This window comes from Panthera onca, chromosome F1 (assembly GCF_046562875.1).
Source record: "Panthera onca isolate mPanOnc1 chromosome F1, mPanOnc1 haplotype 2, whole genome shotgun sequence".
Lineage (NCBI taxonomy): Eukaryota > Metazoa > Chordata > Mammalia > Carnivora > Felidae > Panthera > Panthera onca.
This window is the reverse complement of record NC_138355.1, coordinates 29,865,798-29,887,174: the sequence shown is the minus strand read 5'-3', so window position 1 is coordinate 29,887,174 and position 21,377 is coordinate 29,865,798. Positions and strand designations below refer to the sequence as shown.

At 43.2% G+C, this 21,377-nt stretch overlaps 1 protein-coding gene across 1 annotated transcript in view; it reads right to left on the bottom strand.

Moving 5' to 3' along the window:
• The window catches only part of STX6 (syntaxin 6), a 51,540-nt gene extending 38,141 nt beyond the window's left edge, over window positions 1-13,399 (bottom strand). Inside the window, exon 1 of the mRNA XM_060643794.3 lies at window positions 13,070-13,399. Coding sequence (XP_060499777.1) covers window positions 13,070-13,104 — 35 coding nt within the window. The 5' untranslated portion in view covers window positions 13,105-13,399. The remainder of the gene's footprint in view (window positions 1-13,069) is intronic.
• Between the last annotated feature and the right edge of the window lie 7,978 nt (window positions 13,400-21,377).

Sequence of the window (21,377 nt, the reverse complement as noted above, 5' to 3'; positions counted from 1 at the left end):
AAGATGGAGAGTGGAGTGACCTCCAGAATGACCTACAACTCCCTTTCCCTCATTATAACGCTAAAACCTCCCCCAATCCCCCAACGAGGAGGAGCGCAAGCCTCATTTACATAACATACGAAGCTCACACAGGCAGGTTTTCTTATGGTGCAGGCACCTTACACCCACCTCCACATTTGATGACAAGGCTCCCCTTTTTAAATATTCATCCTAACCCTAAGTAAGAGGAACGCATCCATACTTGTTTGGGGAGTCAGTTTTAGAAGTTATTCCCTGTGAACTCCTTCTTTGATGCAAATACTTCCTTTGTGCAACAACTCACCTGCTGTTTTTTTTTTTTAATTTTTTAATGTTTATTCATTTTTGAGAGAGAGAGAGAGAGAGAGACAGAGTGCGAGTGGGGGAGGGGCAGAGAGAGGGAGACAGAATCCAAAGCAGGCTCCAGGCTCTGAGCTGTCAGCACAGAGCCCCCACCCACAAACTGTGAGATCATGACCTGAGTCGAAGTTGCATGCTTAACCCACTGAGCCACCCAAGCGCCCCTCACCTGCTGTAGTTTCTATCTGTGACTCACCAAGGAGTAAACTTGCAGAGAAACTTTTTAGGGGAGATGTATCAGTCCCATACCTTATTTGTGAGACGGTGGTTACACACGACTGTATCAGTTTGTCAAATCTTGAAGAACTGTACACTAAAAATTAGGGTCAGTTTTACTGTAGGTAAATCATAACTTTTAAAAAAGAAGGTTCTTGGGGCACCTGGGTGGCTCAGTCGGTTAAGCGTCCGACTTCAGCTCAGGTCATGATCTCACCGTCCGTGAGTTCGAGCCCCACGATGGGCTCTGTGCAGACAGCTTGGAGCCCGGAACCTGCTTTGGATTCTGTGTCTCCCTCTCTCTCTGCCCCTCTCCCACTCATGCTCCGTCTCTCTCTCTCAAAAACAAACGTCAGAAAGAAAGAAAGAAAGGTCTTCAAGGATAGATTTGATACAACTAACAATTTTTACTGTTTCAGGAAGGGCATTCTTAAGGGTACATGACCTCCCCCTCCACCCCCCCACTGTGAGGGAGGAACACAACGAGTACCAGTCCGGTGTAGTGCCACGGCCTGGGTTTACGTGACGGGATCAACAGTTTTATCTGCCACAGGTTTCTGCACCATTGGTGTAAATGTGAGTACAATGGAAAAAACAAACAACACCTGAGTTTTATTACGAAAAGCATTTTAAGCCAAGGGACTCTTCTGTGAGAGGGGCAAGAACCCCTTGAGATTCAAGGACCACACTTTCATAACCATAACTCTTAAGACACTGATAGACTTGAGGGGGAGGCGGGGCACATGCATGGATTCAATCCTAGCAGCACAGAGTGAAATCAGGGAGCTCTTAAGCATGTTCTGAAGAAGTAATCAAAGAAATGGCAGGAAACAGAAAAATGCCACAAAGCAATTCCAGGATAACATCCAACACCCCACAGGCCCAACTGGTCACCTGGCTTATTCCACTCTCAATCTCTTGTTTTTCAATAAGTTTCATCTTTAGCTATCAGTTAGTGGCACAGACAAAAGAAAGGCAAAGTAGGCATTAGACTGCATTTCTAAGACACACGTTTCAAAGAATTACAAAAATGGGAACTATCGGCAATGGTTCAAATCTCGAAAAGCCAGAACCTGCCGTGTGTCAAGGAATCCCATTTTAACAGCAGCTAGAGGGGTCACTCAAAGTTTAAAACATCTCCCAACTTCATTTCAGCTTAGCATCAGCCTGGAAAAGAAGGCCTGAAAGGAGAGTAGAAAACAACATGTGGCACAAATTCTTTTTTACGCCAAATATTAATGGTAACCAGAATTTTCCAAAGAACTTGGGATTTCTGAACGGTTTCAAGAGCCACAAGACACACCCAATAAATGTGCAAGACTCTAGTGACACAACTCAATTAACAACCATTTGTAAATATCTGGAGCTGAATATTTAAAATCACTAGGCATCCCCAGTAAATCAATTAACAGAACAGAGGAGAGAGAGAGAAAAAAAGAGGAGTATATAACAACGTCATCTGCTTCAGATCTGTGAGGGTTTTAACGAGAAAGAAGAGAGCCCACTGAATTTTCTTCACACTCCTTTCTCAGCAAGGGGGGTGGGGGGGGGAGGAGCTGTTTCTCTAAGAACTGACTAGTTAGGTACTTCCCCCCCCCCCCCCCCCACACACACACACACACAAGTCCAGCACAGCCCATATGAACATGGCACCCTGGGAGGAGCACCACACCCCGTGAGGAGCACTTCACCCTGTGAGGAACACGGCACCCTGACCAAACAGCAGCAGCTGCTGACTTCTCAGGCAGCAGCGATCCACTTTTGTCTATGGTCTCCAAAAAGGTCAAAATCACAAAATATTGCAATCTTTTTCCTGTAAAGTCTGGTTTATCTATTTGAGGTTTTTCTTTCAACTGTGTGATGGGGACAACTGAAGTCTGACACCCAGAACTTTCCATGAGGGGCCAGGTATGCCCTGAATTTTTGGAGCTCTTTGGCTTAGCAAACTTCCTGGTTAATAACAATCTGCTCACCAACAGCACTGGGAATCATGTCTGGCACCGTTTCACCAAAAACTCGCTAATTATTTTCCTAGGAATTACAGGTTTAGCTCTTGACCCAGAGAAGGTCTCCACAACAGTCAAGCCGATTTTCTGCTGCCACATCTGTTGCAGATGTTTCCAAAGTCGGTTCTGTCTTACACATTTCATGGGCAATGAGAGTCACAGTGTTGGAAAATGCTAGGGGTGAAGCTCTTCCCCATCGCTGTCCACCAAATGGTCAATCAAAATCATGGGACTTGTCATATCCTAGTGGATTAAATTCCAAGAACACCAGAATGAAGGTCCTTTGCTGTAATCCACCTCAATGCCCAGGGAACTAGAGGTAAATAACTGTCAAAAGTGAAAACACAGTCTGTATCTTTGAAGAATGTATTTTTGGGGCAAAAATGAAGTCATCAAAGCTTTCGAAACCAGAGTCTTCCATTCATTATAAATAAAAAGTTGACACCGTCAGAACTAACCTAGTTTGTTTCTGAAGCCAGGCAAACACTAACCCTGTCATTGCTAGCTGAGCCTCTCCCATACAAGGTTCCAGTCTGTTCCACCATACGGAAGGGCCCACCCTCCCATCCAACCTCTAGGGCTAAAGGCAATACATCCAGATGTCCATAAAAATCACAAAGTTTTCTCATCCACATCTCACCAAGTTTATCAGTAAAGTTGGAGGAAGGAGTATCTCAGCCATTAGGGATTTTGAGTTTCGCAGAATCTTCCATTCAGCTACACCAACAAGTTGTAGGATAATTGGAGCTGCAACACCCAGCAAGCAGCCTTCTGATTTCTCCTTTCTTCTCAGATCACGCTGACAGACTCTGAATTGGCATCTGTTCCAGTTACGGTGGTTGTGTAACAACCGTCCCAAAACTAAGAGGTGTAAAACAACCAGTTATTATGCTCGTGGACTCTGTGGGTCGGGAAATCGTGCCGAACACGGAGGAGACGGCTGGTCCCTGCTCCACCATGTCTGGGGTGGCAAGAACATGTGCTCCTCGGTGTCTGTGCCGTCTGTCCACATGTCTCCCTCGCGGCTTCAGTACAGCTGCACTCTTCCCATGTTAGCTCAGGACCCCCAAGCCTTGTGTCCTGGGTCAGAGAGTACAGGCAGAAGCTGTGCTGGTTGTCCTTTAGGACCTGAGCTTCAGGAGTCAAGCAGTGTCATTTCCCCCTCGCTCTGGCGGGTGAGGCAGGTACAAAGGTCTGCCCAGGTTCAAGGGAAAGGATCCCGGCTTGACAGAATGCCAGCTTTGCAATCAGAGAAAAGCAAATGGGGCAGGATGTATACTGGGGTGGCCACCTTTGGACAAATACAATCTGCCCCAATACCGGTATCTGGGGCAGCCCTCGTTCTGCACGACTCTACCGACAGGTTTCTGTTTCATCAATATACTAGGAAAGGCACATGGTTTCCACTCTAGTAATGAAACGCCTGTAACCATATCACCGGCCCGCCCCATATCCTACCAGCCTCATTCTGCCAGCAATCCCTCGTGCAGGGTGAGAGAGGAGCTCCGGTTACTGCTTGACTTCCACACTCACATCTTTTGTATTTAAGGGGAAAAGCACACACTCTCCTTTCACTTGACCTCACTTCATTTCCAAATTCAACGGTACTGTGATACCTTTTGCAATTACTCTTGTGGGGGAGAAATTGCCTCTGCTTAGTCACCTGCAGTTATATACAATTTTGACCTCAATTTGCTGCTGCTTCCACAACTCCCCGGGGATACTACCAATGACACTGCAGGTCAAAGTCATGAGTGGCTTGCACTCGTGCTCACTTTCAAGGTACTTGCCACCACAACCTGTTTTCTTGAAACTCTCACTTCCTTTGTTTTTGTGTCATTGTGCTCTTCTAGTTTCTACCAGTTTTCTCTTTCCTCTTCCTCCACTTGGTCCCAGTGTTTCTGAGCACTTTTTTCTTTTCACAGAGGGAGACGAGAGAAAGAGAGCAAGCATGTGGGAGGAGGGGGAGGGGCCGAGGGAGAGGGAGAATCTTAAGCAGGCTCAGCACAAAGCCCGACATGGGGCTCAATCCCATGACCATGAGATCACACCCGGAGCCAAAATCAAGAGTCAGAAGCTTAACTGACTGATCCCCACACGTGCCCCTCTCAGCACTTTTTATAGATTTTTTTACTCACAGGTTCAAAATGTCCCTTTAAGCTGATGACTCCCCAACTGCATTACCAACTTTAGCCACTCACCCAGGATTAATTCCTATATTTTTAGCTGCCCATAGGAGCATTCTATTTGCCTAAAACCAAACTAATCCTATCCTGCCTACAAAAAAAAAAAAAAAAAAAAGCAAGTATTAAAAAGATAAAACAGAAAAAACGTCTGCATCCCTTTCTAACTTCCCCTTTTCAGTCAATGGCGCCACTATCTTCCAAGACTTGAAACTTGTCTAGACGCTTTTCCTCTTAAACTTCTCACCTTGCACAGCTTCTACTGAAGCCCAATCACTGGATTTTAGATCTGGAAGGAACTTTCAAGATATCTAGTCTGCACTGGTTGAATAGGAGAATGGGGCTTGGGCATCTTGGCTGTTTGCCTCAAATGCTTCTGACCCTGACTATGAGGCACCTTCCAGCACCAAGACCTATTCAATCCCATCTTTGCTAAACCTCCAGACAATCTATTTTCTTTGTGGAATCAGAACACCTGGGTTTGAGCCCTTAACAGTTGTTTGCCCAAAGGCAAGTGAACAGTAACTGCTAGTTAAAACTGCCTCCTGATTAGGAACTTGTAACAGGAAACAGATTAAATTGAAACTCTTTCAGCTGGGTATTCCACACCTTCCTCTCCCAAACTGGCCGACTTTAATATCCAACCTGATTTCTCATTAAAACAAAATCTGTGTCACTTGGCAGGTCTCCTTCCCATCCTCCCCTTTCTCATTCCTGGCTCTAGACTTCTGCTTGCTGCTTCCCCAGCCAAGAGTCCCTACATCTCTGCAAATGAAAAGCAGACATTTCCTTAAGGCCCAGATTGAGACCCTATACTTGCTTCACTAAAATGTTATTGACCAACATTCCCACTGGGGTCTTTACTTTTTTTACTCTCCACGGCATCTTAACTCTCTTCCAAAATCTTACACACAATGCATATTGTCTTTTGCCTACACTCCTCTGCGTTTCTGTATAGCATTCTCCAACAAGACTATAATTTCAGCCAAATATAGTATTAGGCATTGGATAAATTTGTAACAAATGTTTGCAAGGCTGTTTATATAGTGAAACATCTGATTCTGATTTTTAAAAAGTAGAAAATGAGAGGTGCCTGGGTGGCTCAGTAGGTTAAGCATCCGACTTCGGCTCAGGGCATGATGTCACAGTTCGTGGGTTCGAGCCCTGCGTCTGGCTCATTGTTGACAGCTCAGAGCCTGGAGCCTGCTTCAGATTCTGTCTCCCTCTCTCTCTGCCCTTCCCCCACTCACACTCTGTCTTTCTCTGTCTCTCAAAAATAAATAAATGTTAAAAAATAGAAATTAAAAAAGTAGAAAATGAGATTTGACTTACATTTAAATTTATTAGACTAAAACTACTCTACAAACAAGTGATTTTTTTCAGTGATTATACTAATAGTTTTCTCAACGTTGTGAAGAAAATACACAATGCCTGCCTTCAAGGAACGCACAATCTAGCTGCAGAGACAGGTGCTGGCTAGAGAACACAACACAACATACACCATACTGCTCATCTGCTCACTTATGCCATTATTTCAACATTGATCCACAGCCAAGAACCTAGAAATTATCCTTATTCAGGTGCACAAAGCCTCCCAAACAGCAAAATATTAAGGAGTCACAACATTCGTGCCTTTTACCTATAGGAGAGGCTCACTTGGTACCAAGAGACTCTCATACCCAATGCTCAATGTTGTAGTTTTCTTGGCCTCTTCGGTTAGAAGTCACAAATTCTAAAAGGTTGTCAACAAGATAGGGGAAAAATACAGAATCCAAAACTCATCAAACAAGTACTGCATGAGTCCCTACTAAATACAAAGATGAAATAGGATTCAAATACGGTATTTTTTTCACCTCACAATTTAGTACAGATTTCTTAAAATGAGAATCCCAGCACTATTAAGAGATTAAGGGAAATGGGTGGGGTGAGGGACAGAGTGGAGATAGGGGTGTATTCTGGAGGGCAATCTAGTAGTATGTACCAGAAACTTTAAAAATGTGTATACTCTCTGGGGTACCTGAGTGGCTCAGTCAGTTAAGCAACCGACTTCAGCTTGGGTCATGATCTCGGGGTCCGTGGGTTCAAGCCCTGCATCGGGCTCGGTGTTGATAGCTCAGAGCCTAGAGCCTGGAGCCTGCTTTGGGATTCTGTGTCTCCCTCTCTCTCTGCCCCTCCCCACTCCTCTCAAAAATAAACAAACATTTTTTTTAAGTGTGCATACTCTCTGAATTAGCAATTCTACTACAGGAATGCAGGCTATGGAAATAATCAGAAGCAGCAATAAAAACCTGTCAGGCATTCTCTTTGCCACTACATTAATTGTAATAGTGAAAAATCAGAAACATCACAACTGTCATCCTGGGTAATAAACTATATTAAATTTGTATGACAAAATACAACAGAGTCATTAAAAGCCCTCTCACTGAAGACATTTACAGGATATAAAAAGTACAGATTAAAAGATTTAAAACAGTATGATTCCAATTTCTAGAACAATTATTAAATAATATAATAATAATACACTTCTATATAAATCCCAGCCTTTCCACTGATAAGCTTATAAGCTTGAAGTTTTCTTTTTTGTTTTTTTTTTTTACTCTCTAAGTTTCATTTTCTTCCTTTGTGAAATGATAATAGTACTACTACTTACTTCATAAGGATTAAAAAGATAATTCCTATTAGGTTCTTAGAACAGTGCCTGATAATATAGTAAGAGATCAAAAACTCTATTAGTAGTATTGCCTAAAACTATTAATAGAAATAAAGATCAAAAAAGACACCAAAAGGAGTGCCTGGGTGGCTCAGTGGGTTAAGTATCTGACTCTTGATTTCAGGTCAGGTCACAATTTCAGCTCAGGTTATGATCTCACTGATTCACAAGATCGAGTTGGGGGCTCTGTGCTGAAGGCTAGGGGCCTGCTTGGGATTCTCTCTTTCCCTTGCTCTCTGCCCCTCCCCGTTTTCTCTCTCTCTCTCAAAACAAATAAGCATTAAAAAAAAAAGACACCAAAATTTTAATGAATTATTTCTGGATGGTGGCATTTCAGTAAATTTTTTAAGGTTTATTTCTTTTGAGAAAGAGAGAGAGAGAGAGAGTGTGAGAAGGGGAGGGGTACAGAGAGAGGGTGAGAGAGAATCCCACGCAGGCTCCACACCGTCGGTGAGGAGCCTGACACAGGGCTCGAGGTCACAACCATGAGATCATGACTTGAGCTGAAATCAAGAGTCAGATCCTTAACCGACTAAGCCACCCAGTTTCCTCAATAAATGTTTATTTTCCTTTTTATATTTTTGTTTCCTAATTTTCCAAAAGAAGCATATATTACTCTAACATTATTTTAAATGTTACTCAAAAACCAGGGTTTTCCTCTCAGAAAGGGCAGCCAATTTGGATGGAAACATTTAAAAGAGAATGTCTGTTGGGCATTTAATATGTGCCCCCAACTGCTAGGCAAGTTACATGCATTAACTCATTTAATACCTTACAACTAATAAAGCAAGTATTGTTAAGCCAATTTTGTACCTTGCTAAGACATTTTGTACAAACAGACTCAAAGAGGAGAATTAACTTGTCAAAAGTTACACCCAATAATTGATAGGTGAGATCCCAACATTGGATCAGCCTGATTACCAAAAACCAGTTCTTTCACCAAACTTCACTGCTTCCTGAAGTCAGATAAAGAGAAAAATTACACCCAGAATCCACTTTCCCTTTCTCTTCACCCAGCTTTATTCTCACCTGAACTTATCACCACCTGACATACCACATATTTGTTCATTTCCTGTCCTTAGAATGTAAGCTCCATAACGATGGGATGTTGTTTGTTCGCTGCTCTATACCCTCAGCTCCTGGCACACAAAACAGACCCTCAATATTTTAGAATAAAAGATTCTGAATAGAGAAATGATCTGACCATGTCCCTGTGGACACATCTGGTAGCAGTGGGAAGCTTGCTGAAGAAGTTGCTTACACGAGTCCAGGTAGGAGAGAACAAGGACATGAACCAGGGTAGAAGAACCGTAACTAAAGAGGGAGATAAGATTCTAGAGATAGCTAAGGGATGGCACTGACAGAACACAATGCCTAGTGGACATGGGACGAAGGAGTCAGGAGTAGAGGGCTAAGAGGAGGAAGGCCTGGTCAGGCATTGGGAGCGAGGGGGAAGAGAGTGGGGTCAGACTGACCTGGATGTGCACAGAGTACCTGACATAATGGGAATAATCAATCTCACCCAGTGAGAACGCATGGAGAGGATCCACCAGAGAGGCTAGGTTAAGGGCAGGCTAGAGGTGATTCAGTAAAACCTGGAGTTTCAGGGACCGAGTCTGGTGGTGTAAATACCACTACGAATGTCTACTCCAGGTAGAGGCTGGCTTCCTGTGTCCTAAGAGCTCAGCTGCCCCATTGTGGTCATTTTCTCCTCTGTGTTCTGGGATTCTCCTCTGAACAGGACGTTCGTTGATAGTGTTCAAACCCCACAAAACTAGCCTCAAACATCCAGGCATTAAGAACTACACATTTAGATTAAAACAGCTTTCTATCTGGTCCCCTTCTTAATCTTTCCTCACATTGATGCATCCAACACTACCATCAAATTAGTATTCCTAAAAAAAAAAACAAAACTAATTTCACACAATTTCCTAGATTTAAAAATCTCCCATGGCTTCAAAATGAGACTCTCCTTGACCCTATTCTACCTATACTGTGAAATATTAACAGTGTGAGTAGAACTAGGCAGTTCAAATTTGAATCCTGGGTCTACTACTTGTTAGCTGTGTAACCCTAGGCAAATAACTTAACCCCTCTATGCTTCCTCAGGTCCTCATCTCTAAAATGTGGCTAGTACTCACATCACAGAGCTGTTCTTATCAAGTGAAAATTTTGATAGTGCTTACTTAGCACAAACTGCCTGGATAGGAGTTGTGTCCCCTAAAGGTTTGTTATTATTATTACTTCCCCCAAATAAACTTCCTACACACCTGAGATGCTCTCCTTGACAATTTCTAATACACAATGCCTGTCTCAGGGCCCTTGCTGGCAGCGTTCCCACCCATGAATCACTACTCCTTAAGCACCACCACCACAACCACCACCACCTTTGAGTATTTATTTAACATTTATGCTGTATATTCAAAGTGCCGGGTTGGAAGTACAGGAAAAATAAACAGCCCCAACCCTCAGAGCTCATAGTCTAATAATGAAAGACAGCCAGAGGAAGAGGGGCAATAATATGTCACAAGGGCCAAGGGAAGCACTTCCTGGAGGCAGTGCAGATGCTTACACTGAATCTTCAAAGCTTAGTGGGTGAACCAGGCAGAGTGGGTGCGTGTGAAGTAAGAGCGCCCAGTATCGGGGCAGACTCACCGTACTGAGTCTGACGTTGCGGGAGCTCTGAGCTGAGGGTAGGCAGAGTGGGCGGAGGGGAAAGGACGGCTGGATCATGGTGGCCATGAAGTGTTTGGACTTTGTTCTGTAGGCAACAGGCAGCCACTAAAAGATGTGAAGTAGGAAACCCCTGCTTGGGTTCTAGAAGAGCTAGAGCCCAATATGGGCTCCACAAGTGACTACTGAACACTTGCAATGCACCAGTAGGATGAAGGAACTGATTTTTTTTTTTTATTTCAATCAATTTAAATTTAAAAACTGATACGCCATTCAGTTACTGGAAAATTTTTAAGTATGTTTGGAATATTTGGGTATGTGAATCTGCTTTTTCAACTATAAATTTAGTGAAGTCTAAATACAGATCAAAGATTTTTGATGCAAATGTAGTGTCCAAATTGAGCTGTACTATACATGTAAAATAGACACCAAATTTGAAGACCAGGTACAAAAAAAAAAATATCCCATTATAATCTTCTCTTTTATGTTTATTTTTGAGAGAGACAGAGTGTGAGGGGAGGAGGGGCAGACAAAGAGGGAGACACAGCATCCAAAGCAGGCTCCAGGCTCTGAGCTGTCAGCACAGAGCCTGATGCAGGGTTTGAACTCATGGACCAAGAGAGCATGACCTGAGCTGAAGCCAGACACTTAACCGACTGAGCTATCCAGGCACCCCCCATTATAATCTTTATAATAATCACATGCTGAAATATTTTGATTATATTAAAGATGACATTAATATTAATTTCACCTGTTTCTTTTTAGTTTTTAACATGGCTTCTAGAAAATATCAAATGGCATACATGGCTCACGTTATATTTTAGACAGCTCTGATCCAATAGAACCAAAGGCAGATGACCAGAAGCAGGCAGACCAATTAAGAGACTCATTTTAGTAAGAGTCCAGATGAGACTCGGGCCTGAATTCACTAAATTCTACCCATCTTCAAAACCTAATCCAAGACCTACTACTATCTCTAAAAGCTTTTCCAATCATAACCATTTCTAATGAGTTGCTTTTCTCAGAACTACTGGGGCACTTAATCTTCTGTAGCATTCGCTTCAGCGCTTAATTTATCACCTGTCATTTCTACTTAATTTTGGGGTGAGTTGCTTCTCAGAACCATAGCTGCTAGGCTAAGAGCCATAACTTAGGCATCTAATTTTTCTACACCGTGCGATACATTTTCAATATTAATAAATAGAGGTACATGGCTCCCCAAATATTCTCTCACAGTCTGGAAGTATTGTGAATCTCTTTCTTCAGACACCTTAAGGGCATGAGCTAACACGATATAAAGTCAACCAACAATCCAGGCCAGTGTTCCAATACAACAGTGATATCTAATCAGTGAGCAAGCATTGGTAGAATGTATTAGAGACTATCAGGAAAAAAAGGCCAAGATGGCAGGGTAATTTAGCATTTTTGCAAATTCCACTAAAAATCAAACAATTTCTGATTCTCTCTGCTTTCCACTGCCAGAGACAACCTTTGCAACCTAAGCATTAAGAACATCCCTTTAAGGAAAAGACACACGGCTTTGATATTTAAAAATGAACCCCGAAACTAATCCTTCCAACAAATAACACATTTTCCAAGCAGAGAGCCACATATTACTAATCAATCTACAACTCGTCACTTTCCCATCTACCTTAAAGTAAGATGAAGAAACCCCTTTTAGGAAAACGTTAAGAAGTGTATAAATAGATTTTACTGTATCATGGATAAAAAAGTCCTTCACCTAAAGTACCATGTGAATTTTCTGAGAAGAACCCTTAAAAAACACAAACACTGAAGCAACTGGTCAGCTTTTACCACTACAGAAATAGGAAGCTAGTAGCAACTAGTTGCAAGCAAAGGGACACTTCGTGATTACTAGTACTGATCTTCTGGGAATTTAGTAGTTCTCAGATTTTTTTTTTTTTTATGTCTAACACTTAAAACATAGAACTGGCAAGTTACAACAACGTAAGAATCCATCTTTCTTGCATTTGCTTAATGGCTACAAAGATAATACAACAAAGTGCAAACCAAGTTTCTACCTCCAAACAATCAAGCAATCAAAGATGGAGTCAGGACAGCTCATAGGGAAAAGTTAAGGCAGTTCTGTTCTGAAAGGCTGGATAAGAATGGGGGGAACCTGTCAAATAGCCTGGATGAAATCAGGGAGTTAAAAAGAAAGCGCTCACTTCCTTTAGCACTGTGGGAAAATCCCAGTTGCTAATATAAAGCTGAGGAAAGTTTAGTTTGGCTGATTTCATTTTGTTTTCCTTCCAACATCATCGCCGAGTTCGAACGGCTGCTTTCCTCCCCTCACATTAGTCAGTAAAAACGCCCCCACTGAATTGAGTTGTCTTCCGGAGCCGTGCTCCCCCGCAGCCCAGCCTGCAAACGTGCTCAGGCGCCTCTGGGCATGTTGTGGTCTCACCAGTCTGCGGGCCAGAGCTCCAAACTCAATGGACAATGGGAACTCACCCCCATCTACACCAACTACAAAGCTCAGGAGGGCCATTTCCCTTTTCCTGCCCAGATGCTGTTTTCCCTCCTTCGAAGTAGGGCCCCGTGCTCCACCAGAGCCCCAGTTGGGGCTAGGACGCGCGTCTCCCTCCCCACCTGCAGAGCTGCTGGTCCCCTCGAACCCCAAATAAGTTGTATCTCGGCGCACAAGCCAAAGAGGATCTCCTTCCCCAGGGGCTTGGCTGGGGACATGGTTTTCACAGTCCAGGTAGGACTGGGAAGGGATGTCTCTGGACGCTTGGTCATGGCCCTGCAGGCTAAGCCGTCCCCACTGTCCCCTCCCTAGCCTCCACTTGTCTCCCCTCCCCCTCCGGCGAGGAGAGCGGGGAGGTGCGGGCTGGCAACACGGCCACCTCCTCCTCCAGTGGAGACCTCGGGACACTCACCCTTTCACCACAAAGAAGGGGTCCTCCATGGACATGGCGTCCCGGCCCCCGGCTGCCTCACGCCTGCTCCGTGCACCGGGCGCCCGCGCCCTCCGAGCCTCCCTCTGCCCACCACACCGGCCTGCCGCAGCCGCCGGCGCCTCGGCCTGGGGAACCCAGAACAGCTGGCGCGCGCAGGCCGGGGAGCACAGGACCGCCGCTGGTCCAGCAATCGATCGCCCAGAAGACCGAATCCCAGTCTCCGACGCCGGCCCCCGCGCCTGCCTCCACCCCCGGCTCCTCCCGGCGCGTCTGGCAGACTTGACCCCGCCCCCGGGACCTGCGGCCTCGTCCAACCACGAACACGGGCCCGCTGCACCACTTCCGCACCCGCGCTCACGTGACCAGGGCCGGCCCCGCCTCCCGTCGGCGGAGCCTGGGCGCCGCGTCGAGCAACCCTGGAGGCGGGGCTCTGGGGTGGGTGGAGGGCCGGTGTTCCCCCGCCTCCCTACTCAGGTTTCAGGGGAGGTGCTGCTTGCTCCCCCCTTGGGGTTGGTTAGGTTTTCAAGACATACACCCTGGTACCTGATTTGCACAATCCTTTTACCTTTCCTGTACTTTTAACACTTGATCTTGATAACATATGATTTATAAATCCATCTCGTCCTCGACTTGCATTAAAACGAGCTCATATAACATTATCTGACTATGATAATGTTGCACAATTCCTTTATGTGGGTCTTAACTATGTGTCCCGCAATGTCCTAAAGGCTGTATGTGAGTTATGTCAATATTCTTGGGGGGAAGGAATTATTTCCAATTTGTAAATGACAAAGTTCAGACATTTCAAGATTTCCCATGGTCACACACCTGACAGGGCACAGCCATAGATTCTGTGCACTTTCCACCAGACTGGATGTATTTTCTAATGCTGTGCATTGCGCAAGTGAACAGTAAGGTAATTTTTTCATACAGCATACAATGCTTCCCTGGGGAGAGCACCTTTGAGGGATTAAGAAGAGACCATGTATGGCAGTTTCTTCCCAGCTATAGTTCAAGAGCTCTTCAGATAGCATTTTGGTCAGAACAATTAGCCAACTCATTCTGTGTATGCTATATAGGCTTTGTGAACTCTAATTGCTAATTATCTCTGAGCACTTACTGTGTGTCAGGCACTGTGCTAAGTGTTATCTCAGTTGCTCTAATAATAAGGTAATTACTGTCATTATCCCCATTTTACAAATGAGAAGTCTGAGACTCTTGGAGGTTAAGTGACTTGCTCAAGGTCACCAGTCTTTGGAGATGGTAGAGTCCTCAGAGCTAGACAAAACCTGTTTGAACCTGGGTTCTATTATTCAGTTTCTTATCTACAAAATGTGAATAATAATATTTGGCTTGTGGATTATTGTGAAGGTTAAATAAAAATGCATGTAAACCCCAAGGCCCCCAAAGAGTGAGGCAGCACTTGTAAAGGTGTGACCAAACCAATGTGAGTTTGCTCCTAGGTGAGTCCCAAACTGCACCATGTTGAGTAGTTGCTCAAAGAAAACTTTAATTTGCAGCAAATAAGAAAGGGTTTCCAAAGTGATGGCTCCCCAAGAGAGGGTGAATGAGTTGATTTTGTTCTAAGCTAGGATGAATATTTAGATAGGGAAGCCTCATCATCGTATGTGGAGGCAGGCATAAGGTTGCCCATGCACCTTAAGGAAACATGCCCTATATGGACATTGTATGTTATGTAAATGAGTCTGAGGCTCCTCCTTGGGCAGATATTTTAGTATTATAATGTCATAAAGGTAGTTGTAGGTCATTCCAGAGGTTATTCCATGGTCCATGTTCTCAGGCACAAGGTTGGGGGGGGGGGGTGGGGGTGGGGCGCGTGGTTAACTCAAAAGGGCTTGGTGGTCTGGGCCAGTGGGCGTTCTCTTCAGGGCTGTCAGGAGTGCTTTTGGGTTTCATTTGCCTGAGTTAAGAGGTAAGCCAGAAAAAAGAGCTCAAGGAAAAATGTAAGACAAAGGTTAGTGAGTACAGGCAGGTGGGCAATAAATGTCAGGTCTTGGGGTCTAGCGGGTGACAAAGGAAGAGGAAGGGGTGAATCTGATAGATGTTTTCTAGGAAAGACAAAAAAAAGGACACCTAGACATGAGAGATTAAGTGAGGCTAGGGAGCCAAGAGGTGAAAGGCTCTGTGCTTCTTAGACCCTGCAGGGTCTCCTGCAGGAGCAGTGAGGTCAGATGTGGGGAAGAGAAGCTTTTGGGAGACAACCATTTAATTTGGCTATGGACATACTGAGATGGGAAGGTGAAAAAGGATCATTTTTCATTCATTCAACAAGCACATGTAATTAAAGGGCAGATGAGAATACTGAGTAAGAGCCATATGTGGAGCCAGGTTGCTCCAGTTCAAATCCCGGTTCTGCTGCTTCCTGACTATGGTGTCTTTAACACTAAACTGTTAAATCTCTCACTGTCTTCATCTGTGAAATGGACCCCATCATAACACCTTCCTCCTAGAGTTTTACAAGGATTAAATGAATTGATGTGTAAAAAGCACTTAGAACAGTGCCTGGGACATGTTGTGCACTTACTATGTACTAGGCACTGAAGAACAGAGATAAATAGGCTTGGTCCTTGCCTTCAAGGCACTCTCAGACCATTGGGACAGACAGGCTCCATGGAAAGGGAAGCTATAATTAAAATGAGGAAGAAACAAAGGAAGCTACTTTATTCTTTTCTTCTCTTTTCTTTTCTTTTTTTTTTTTTTTTTTAAGTTTAATAGGTCCAAGGTCCTGGCATAAACAACCACTCAGGAAGAATACTCAGCAAAAAGCCATCTCCTCCCATCCCCCCACCAAAAATAAAGAATTAAAAATTCTCATGGAATAAAATACCAAAATAGTAGTTGCCTTGGGCTTGTTATATTGACTGGGAAGGGAAACTTCCTGAGGTGATGGAAATGTTTTCTATCCTGATGGGAGCATGGGTTACAGTTATATGCCTTTGTTAGAACTCATCAAACTGTAACACTCAGATTCTGTTCATTCTGGTGGCAGAGGCTGCAACTCCACCTCTGAGTTTTCTGTACAGTCCTGAGAGTCCAGGAGAACCTCCGGTCCCTGAGTGAGTCTGCAAAGTTAGGAGAGTGAGTGACAGAGGGAGCTTGCTGGGGCCCAGGCACAGGCCACTAGGCCACGGATCCAATGAGAATGAGGATCGGAAAGTATGGAATCACATCCTGTCATTAAGGACTCTGGGTAGACGGAAGCCATCCCTTCCCCCTAAAAGCTGTGGGAGCTCCATGACACCCCTACAAGGCAATCTCGTCTACTCTAAATGGGAGTAATAATACCCAGCCTGCTCCCTCACTAGGTTGTTCTAATGATCAACTGGGATAATGTATATGAAAGCATTTTGGAAAGAACGGGGTACTCTAAGTACCCTAAATCCTTTTTAAAAAGTAATTGAAAATCGCTTCATTGTGGTAAAATACACATAACAAAACTTACCATCTTAGCCATTTTTAAGTATACAGTCCAGGAGTGGTAAGTACATTGACACTGTCGCTGAACCAATTTCCAGAACTCTTTTCGTCTTTGCAAAAATAAAACTGTACCAATTAAACGACTCCCTATTCCCCCTTCCCCCACCCCCTGGCAACCACTATTCTGCTTTCTGTCTCTGTGAATTTGACTGCTGTAGGAACCTCATAATTGAAAGCATACAGTATTTGTCTTTTCGTGACTGGCTTATTTCACTCAGCGTAATGTCTTCAAGGTTCATTCATGTTGTAGCATGTGTCAACATTTCCTTCCTTTTTTTTTTTAAATGTTTATTTATTTTTGAGAGAGAGAGAGAGAGAAAGAGAGAGAATGAGCCGGGTAGGGGCAGAGAGAGAGGTGGGTCCAGAGGGTCTGCATTGGGCTTTGTGCTGACAGCAGAAATCTTGATGCGGAACTCGAGCCCACAAACCATGAGATCATGACCTGAACCGACATTGGACAATTAACCAACTGAGCCACCCAGGAGCCCCAGGATTTCCCTCCTTTTTAAGGCTGGATAATATTCAGTTGTATGTACATACCACATTTTGTTTATCCATTCATCCATCCATGGTCACTCAGGTTCCTTGCACCTTTTGGCTCTCGTAAATAATAATGCATGAACATAAGCGTACAAATATCACTTCAAAACCCTGCTTTCAATTCTTTTGGGTATATATCCAGAAGTGGAATTACTGGATCATATGCTAATTCTATTTTTAATTTTTTCGGAAACCACCAGACTGTTTTGCACAGTAGCTGCACCATTTTACAATCCCACTAACAGTGCACGAGGGCTTCAATTTCTCCACATCCTTTCCAACACTTGTTATTTTGTTTATTTGTTTGTTTGTTTGTTTTTAATAGCAGCCATCCTAACGGATACGAGGCAGTATCTCATGGTGGTTTTGATTTACATTTCTCTAACGATTATTGATGTTCAGGATCTTTTCTGTGCTTATTGGCCATTTGTGTATCTTCTTGAGCAAAATGTCTATTCAGATTTTTTTTTTTTTTAGATTTTATTTTTTTTTTTTTAAATTTTTTTTTTTCAACGTTTTTTTTTTATTTATTTTTGGGACAGAGAGAGACAGAGCATGAACGGGGGAGGGGCAGAGAGAGAGGGAGACACAGAATCAGAAACAGGCTCCAGGCTCCGAGCCATCAGCCCAGAGCCTGACGCGGGGCTCGAACTCACGGACCGCGAGATCGTGACCTGGCTGAAGTCGGACGCTTAACCGACTGCGCCACCCAGGCGCCCCTAGATTTTATTTTTAAGTAATCCCTACACCTAATATGGGGCTGGAACTCACAACCCCAAGATCAAGAGTCTCATGCTCTACTGACTGAGCCAGCGAGGCACCCCTCAAACACTTTGCTCCTCTTTTAATTGGGTTGTTTTTTGTTGTTGAGTTCACGCTAAATCCTTTTTGAAACAGCATAGAGTAAGGGAGAAAAGTGTTACATAGATGTTAGGTATTATGCTCTTCATCATTTTCCCAATCTTCTGAAAACACTGATATACATGTGTGTGTTCTAGAACACTGTAGGAAACATTCACTTATATTGGTTTCCATTGATCCAGCTATGGCTGTCTATGTTTCCTGGCCCCAACCACAGGAAATATCCACACAGTGGTTATGTTTTCTTTCCTCTCCTTGGATGTTACCAACACCTCCCACTCTTACCCTTTACACACTGGTGTAAAATAAACAAGGAGGAATTCTAGTCAGCTTATATATCCCAAACACTAAGAAGTGATTAAGAATTTATGGAAGATACATTTGATGGTTGTTAGAAATGTTAAAAAGTGTATAATGACATGTATGCAAAACAGCAAGACACAAAATTATATATGTGATATACATTTTGGTATACACTGTCCACTTTAGATGCACATTTATACATATATATACACTCCTGTCATTTTTACATACACATTTGTACATATATACTAACATTTTTATACATAGAAAATATTTATATTTAGAAAAAAGAAAATGTGAGTTTGGCAATTTTTACCTGGATAATCAGAAATACAAAAAGTGAAAAAAAATCAAAAAAGAGAAATAAGAAAGCCAACTGACCACATATGCAAAAAGTACATCAAAAGTTAGCAGTTTAAAACTCTTTCTAGAATAAGGCAAGTTAGTCATGTCTGAATGAATGGATATTGGTAAGTATTAAAAGTTAAAATATGTTATTGAATTTGAACCATTGCAGGAGGGTAGGTATGACCTTTACCATTTTCTATAAATCTGTCGGTGCACAGAGAAGAAGTAAAAACCATAATCTCTCTTGGTATACTAGTGAATAACTAGAATGGTAATAACGATGGCTAACATTTACTTACTATGTACCAGACATTGTGCTAAATGATCATCCATGCATGATCTTCAGAAGTGGCTCCAGAATTTCTATGTTGGGCAAGTTTTAGAATGTAACCAACTTGTTTGTACACCAGGGCTAGGGGGCTTGAACTGAGATTACCAGATAGACCCACTGTCTTTTCTTAAACTACAGGTTTATTTGGGATGGCTAAAGGGTGATGATGGTGATTGCACGTGTGATAATAGTGCTCTAAAGTCCCAGCAAGTGACAAGTCACAAGTCCTGGGAAACACTGGGGATCTTATTGAATCTTTACAACAACTCTGTAAGGAGTTATGGCCCTCATTTTCCACATGAGAAATCTGAGGCTTAGAGAGGTTGATAATTTGTTCAAGGTCTTATAGGTAGGGAGGGCAGAGCCCCATTTGGAAACAAGTTTTTCTGACTCCTAAACCCGTGTTCTTTGCAACAGGATCCTACTGCCCATTTGTATAAGGGCTAGCCTTGTCCCAAAATTAGCAAATGGATTTTACCTAAGCACAGAAAATGGATCAGACTTCACACACACCCACGCACATACACATGCAGGCTCACACAGGCTTGAACACATGCACGCCTATTGAATTTTTAAAAATAGCCAAGGGGAGGGGCACCTGGGTGGCTCAGTCGGTTGAGCGGCGGACTTTGGCTCAGGTCATGATCTCATGGTCCGTGAGTTCCAGCCCCACAGTGGGCTCTGTGCTGACAGCTCGCAGCCTGGAGCCTGCTTCGGATTCTGTGTCTCCCTCTCTCTCTGACCCTCCCCTGTTCATGCTCTGTCTCTCTCTGTCTCAAAAATAAAAAAAATAAACATTAAAAATGTTTTTTAAATAGCCAAGAGGAAACTACTTATTGACTGTAATAAATTACATTATGTGGAAAACACCATTATTTAACAAACAAGACCCTTCTGCTAACTTGATAATTTGTCTTTTGGTTTTTGAGGATGATTTGTCCCACTGGCAAATAGGTCAGATTCGTCAGAAAAGCCTTATGATACATATAATAAATCGGGTGTTAAAAGTCAAGACACACACACACACACGCACACACACACGAAGCCAAGACACAAAGGGATCCATAGTGAACAAGATAAGCACAGGACACTGAAAAGTGCAGCCTGAGATTTAAGGCTAGACAATTCCACAGAGGGAGACTTGCTCTTCCCAAGGACAATTCCCAGGACACTCCCTACCCCAGTGATTCCCAGCTTAGTGGGCGGGGCAGGCTTCATTGTCCTTTAGGATCTTGATTGTCATCCAACTGTTTATTTAAGAATTTAAGGACTATTAAAGCTATTCTACTTTTTAAAATGCATTGTTGATATTGCTAAGTGAAAAACAATTTACAAAATAGTATTAGGATGTGAAGCCCTTTTTTGGTAAAATGAACAGCCCCCCAAGTGTGTTTATATACATGCATATGTAGTCAGATGCATATATATGTATAAAAGACATATACTAAATGTTAACAGTGGCTTTCTCTCAAGGGTGACTTTTATCTTTTACTCTGATTTTTTTTTCAAGTTTTCTGGATTGTATTTGCTAATTTGCAATTTGAAAAAATGGCTTAAACATGAAAGGCATGGTCACCATACCTGCTTTTTTAATGTAAATGCTGTAGATTATGGTATAGTATGCATTTTTGGAACAAGATATGAACAGAAAGTGAAAGGAACAAATACATTGCCAAGGAGCAAATACATTGCCAAGAGACATGTAGGACTACTGGGGGCTCTAGGAGGGGCACAAAGGTGCTCCACGTTTGTTAAATGAGGAGCAGAGGGAGGAACAAAGGAGAGAAGGAAGAAGAAAAAGAAAAAAGAAATACAAAGATCTGAGAAGGGAAAGTACTTGGAAGGGCTGAGAGGTTGCCAAATATTAATTTCACTACCTGGCTTCTTTTCTCTTTGAGGAAATGGGAGACAAGTAATCTCCTATCGCTGCTGTAACGAATGACCCTAAACTTAGTGACCTAAGACAACACATGTGTTCTCGTACAGTTCCGCAGGTCAGAAGTTTGAAAGTGGATCTCATCTCGTGAGCTAAAATCAAAGTGTTGAGAGGGTGGCATTCCTTCTAGAGCCTTAGGGAAGAATCTGTTCCTTCTATTTCCAGTCCTAGAGGTTGTCTGCATTCCTTGGTGTAGGTCCCCTTTCGACAATGGCATCCCTTTGACCTTGCTTCCTTTGTCACATCTTCTCTGAATCTGACCCCTTTGCCTTCCTTTTATAAGGACCCTTGGGATTACCTTGGGCCCACCAGATAATCCAGGGTAACTTCCTATCTCAAGATTCTTAATTTAATCATATCTGCTAAATCCCTTTTGCCAGGTAAAGTAACATAGTCACAGGTTCTGGAAATTAGGATGTGGATATCTTTGGAGTGATGGGGGTGAGGACGTTATTCAGCCTCCCACAGAA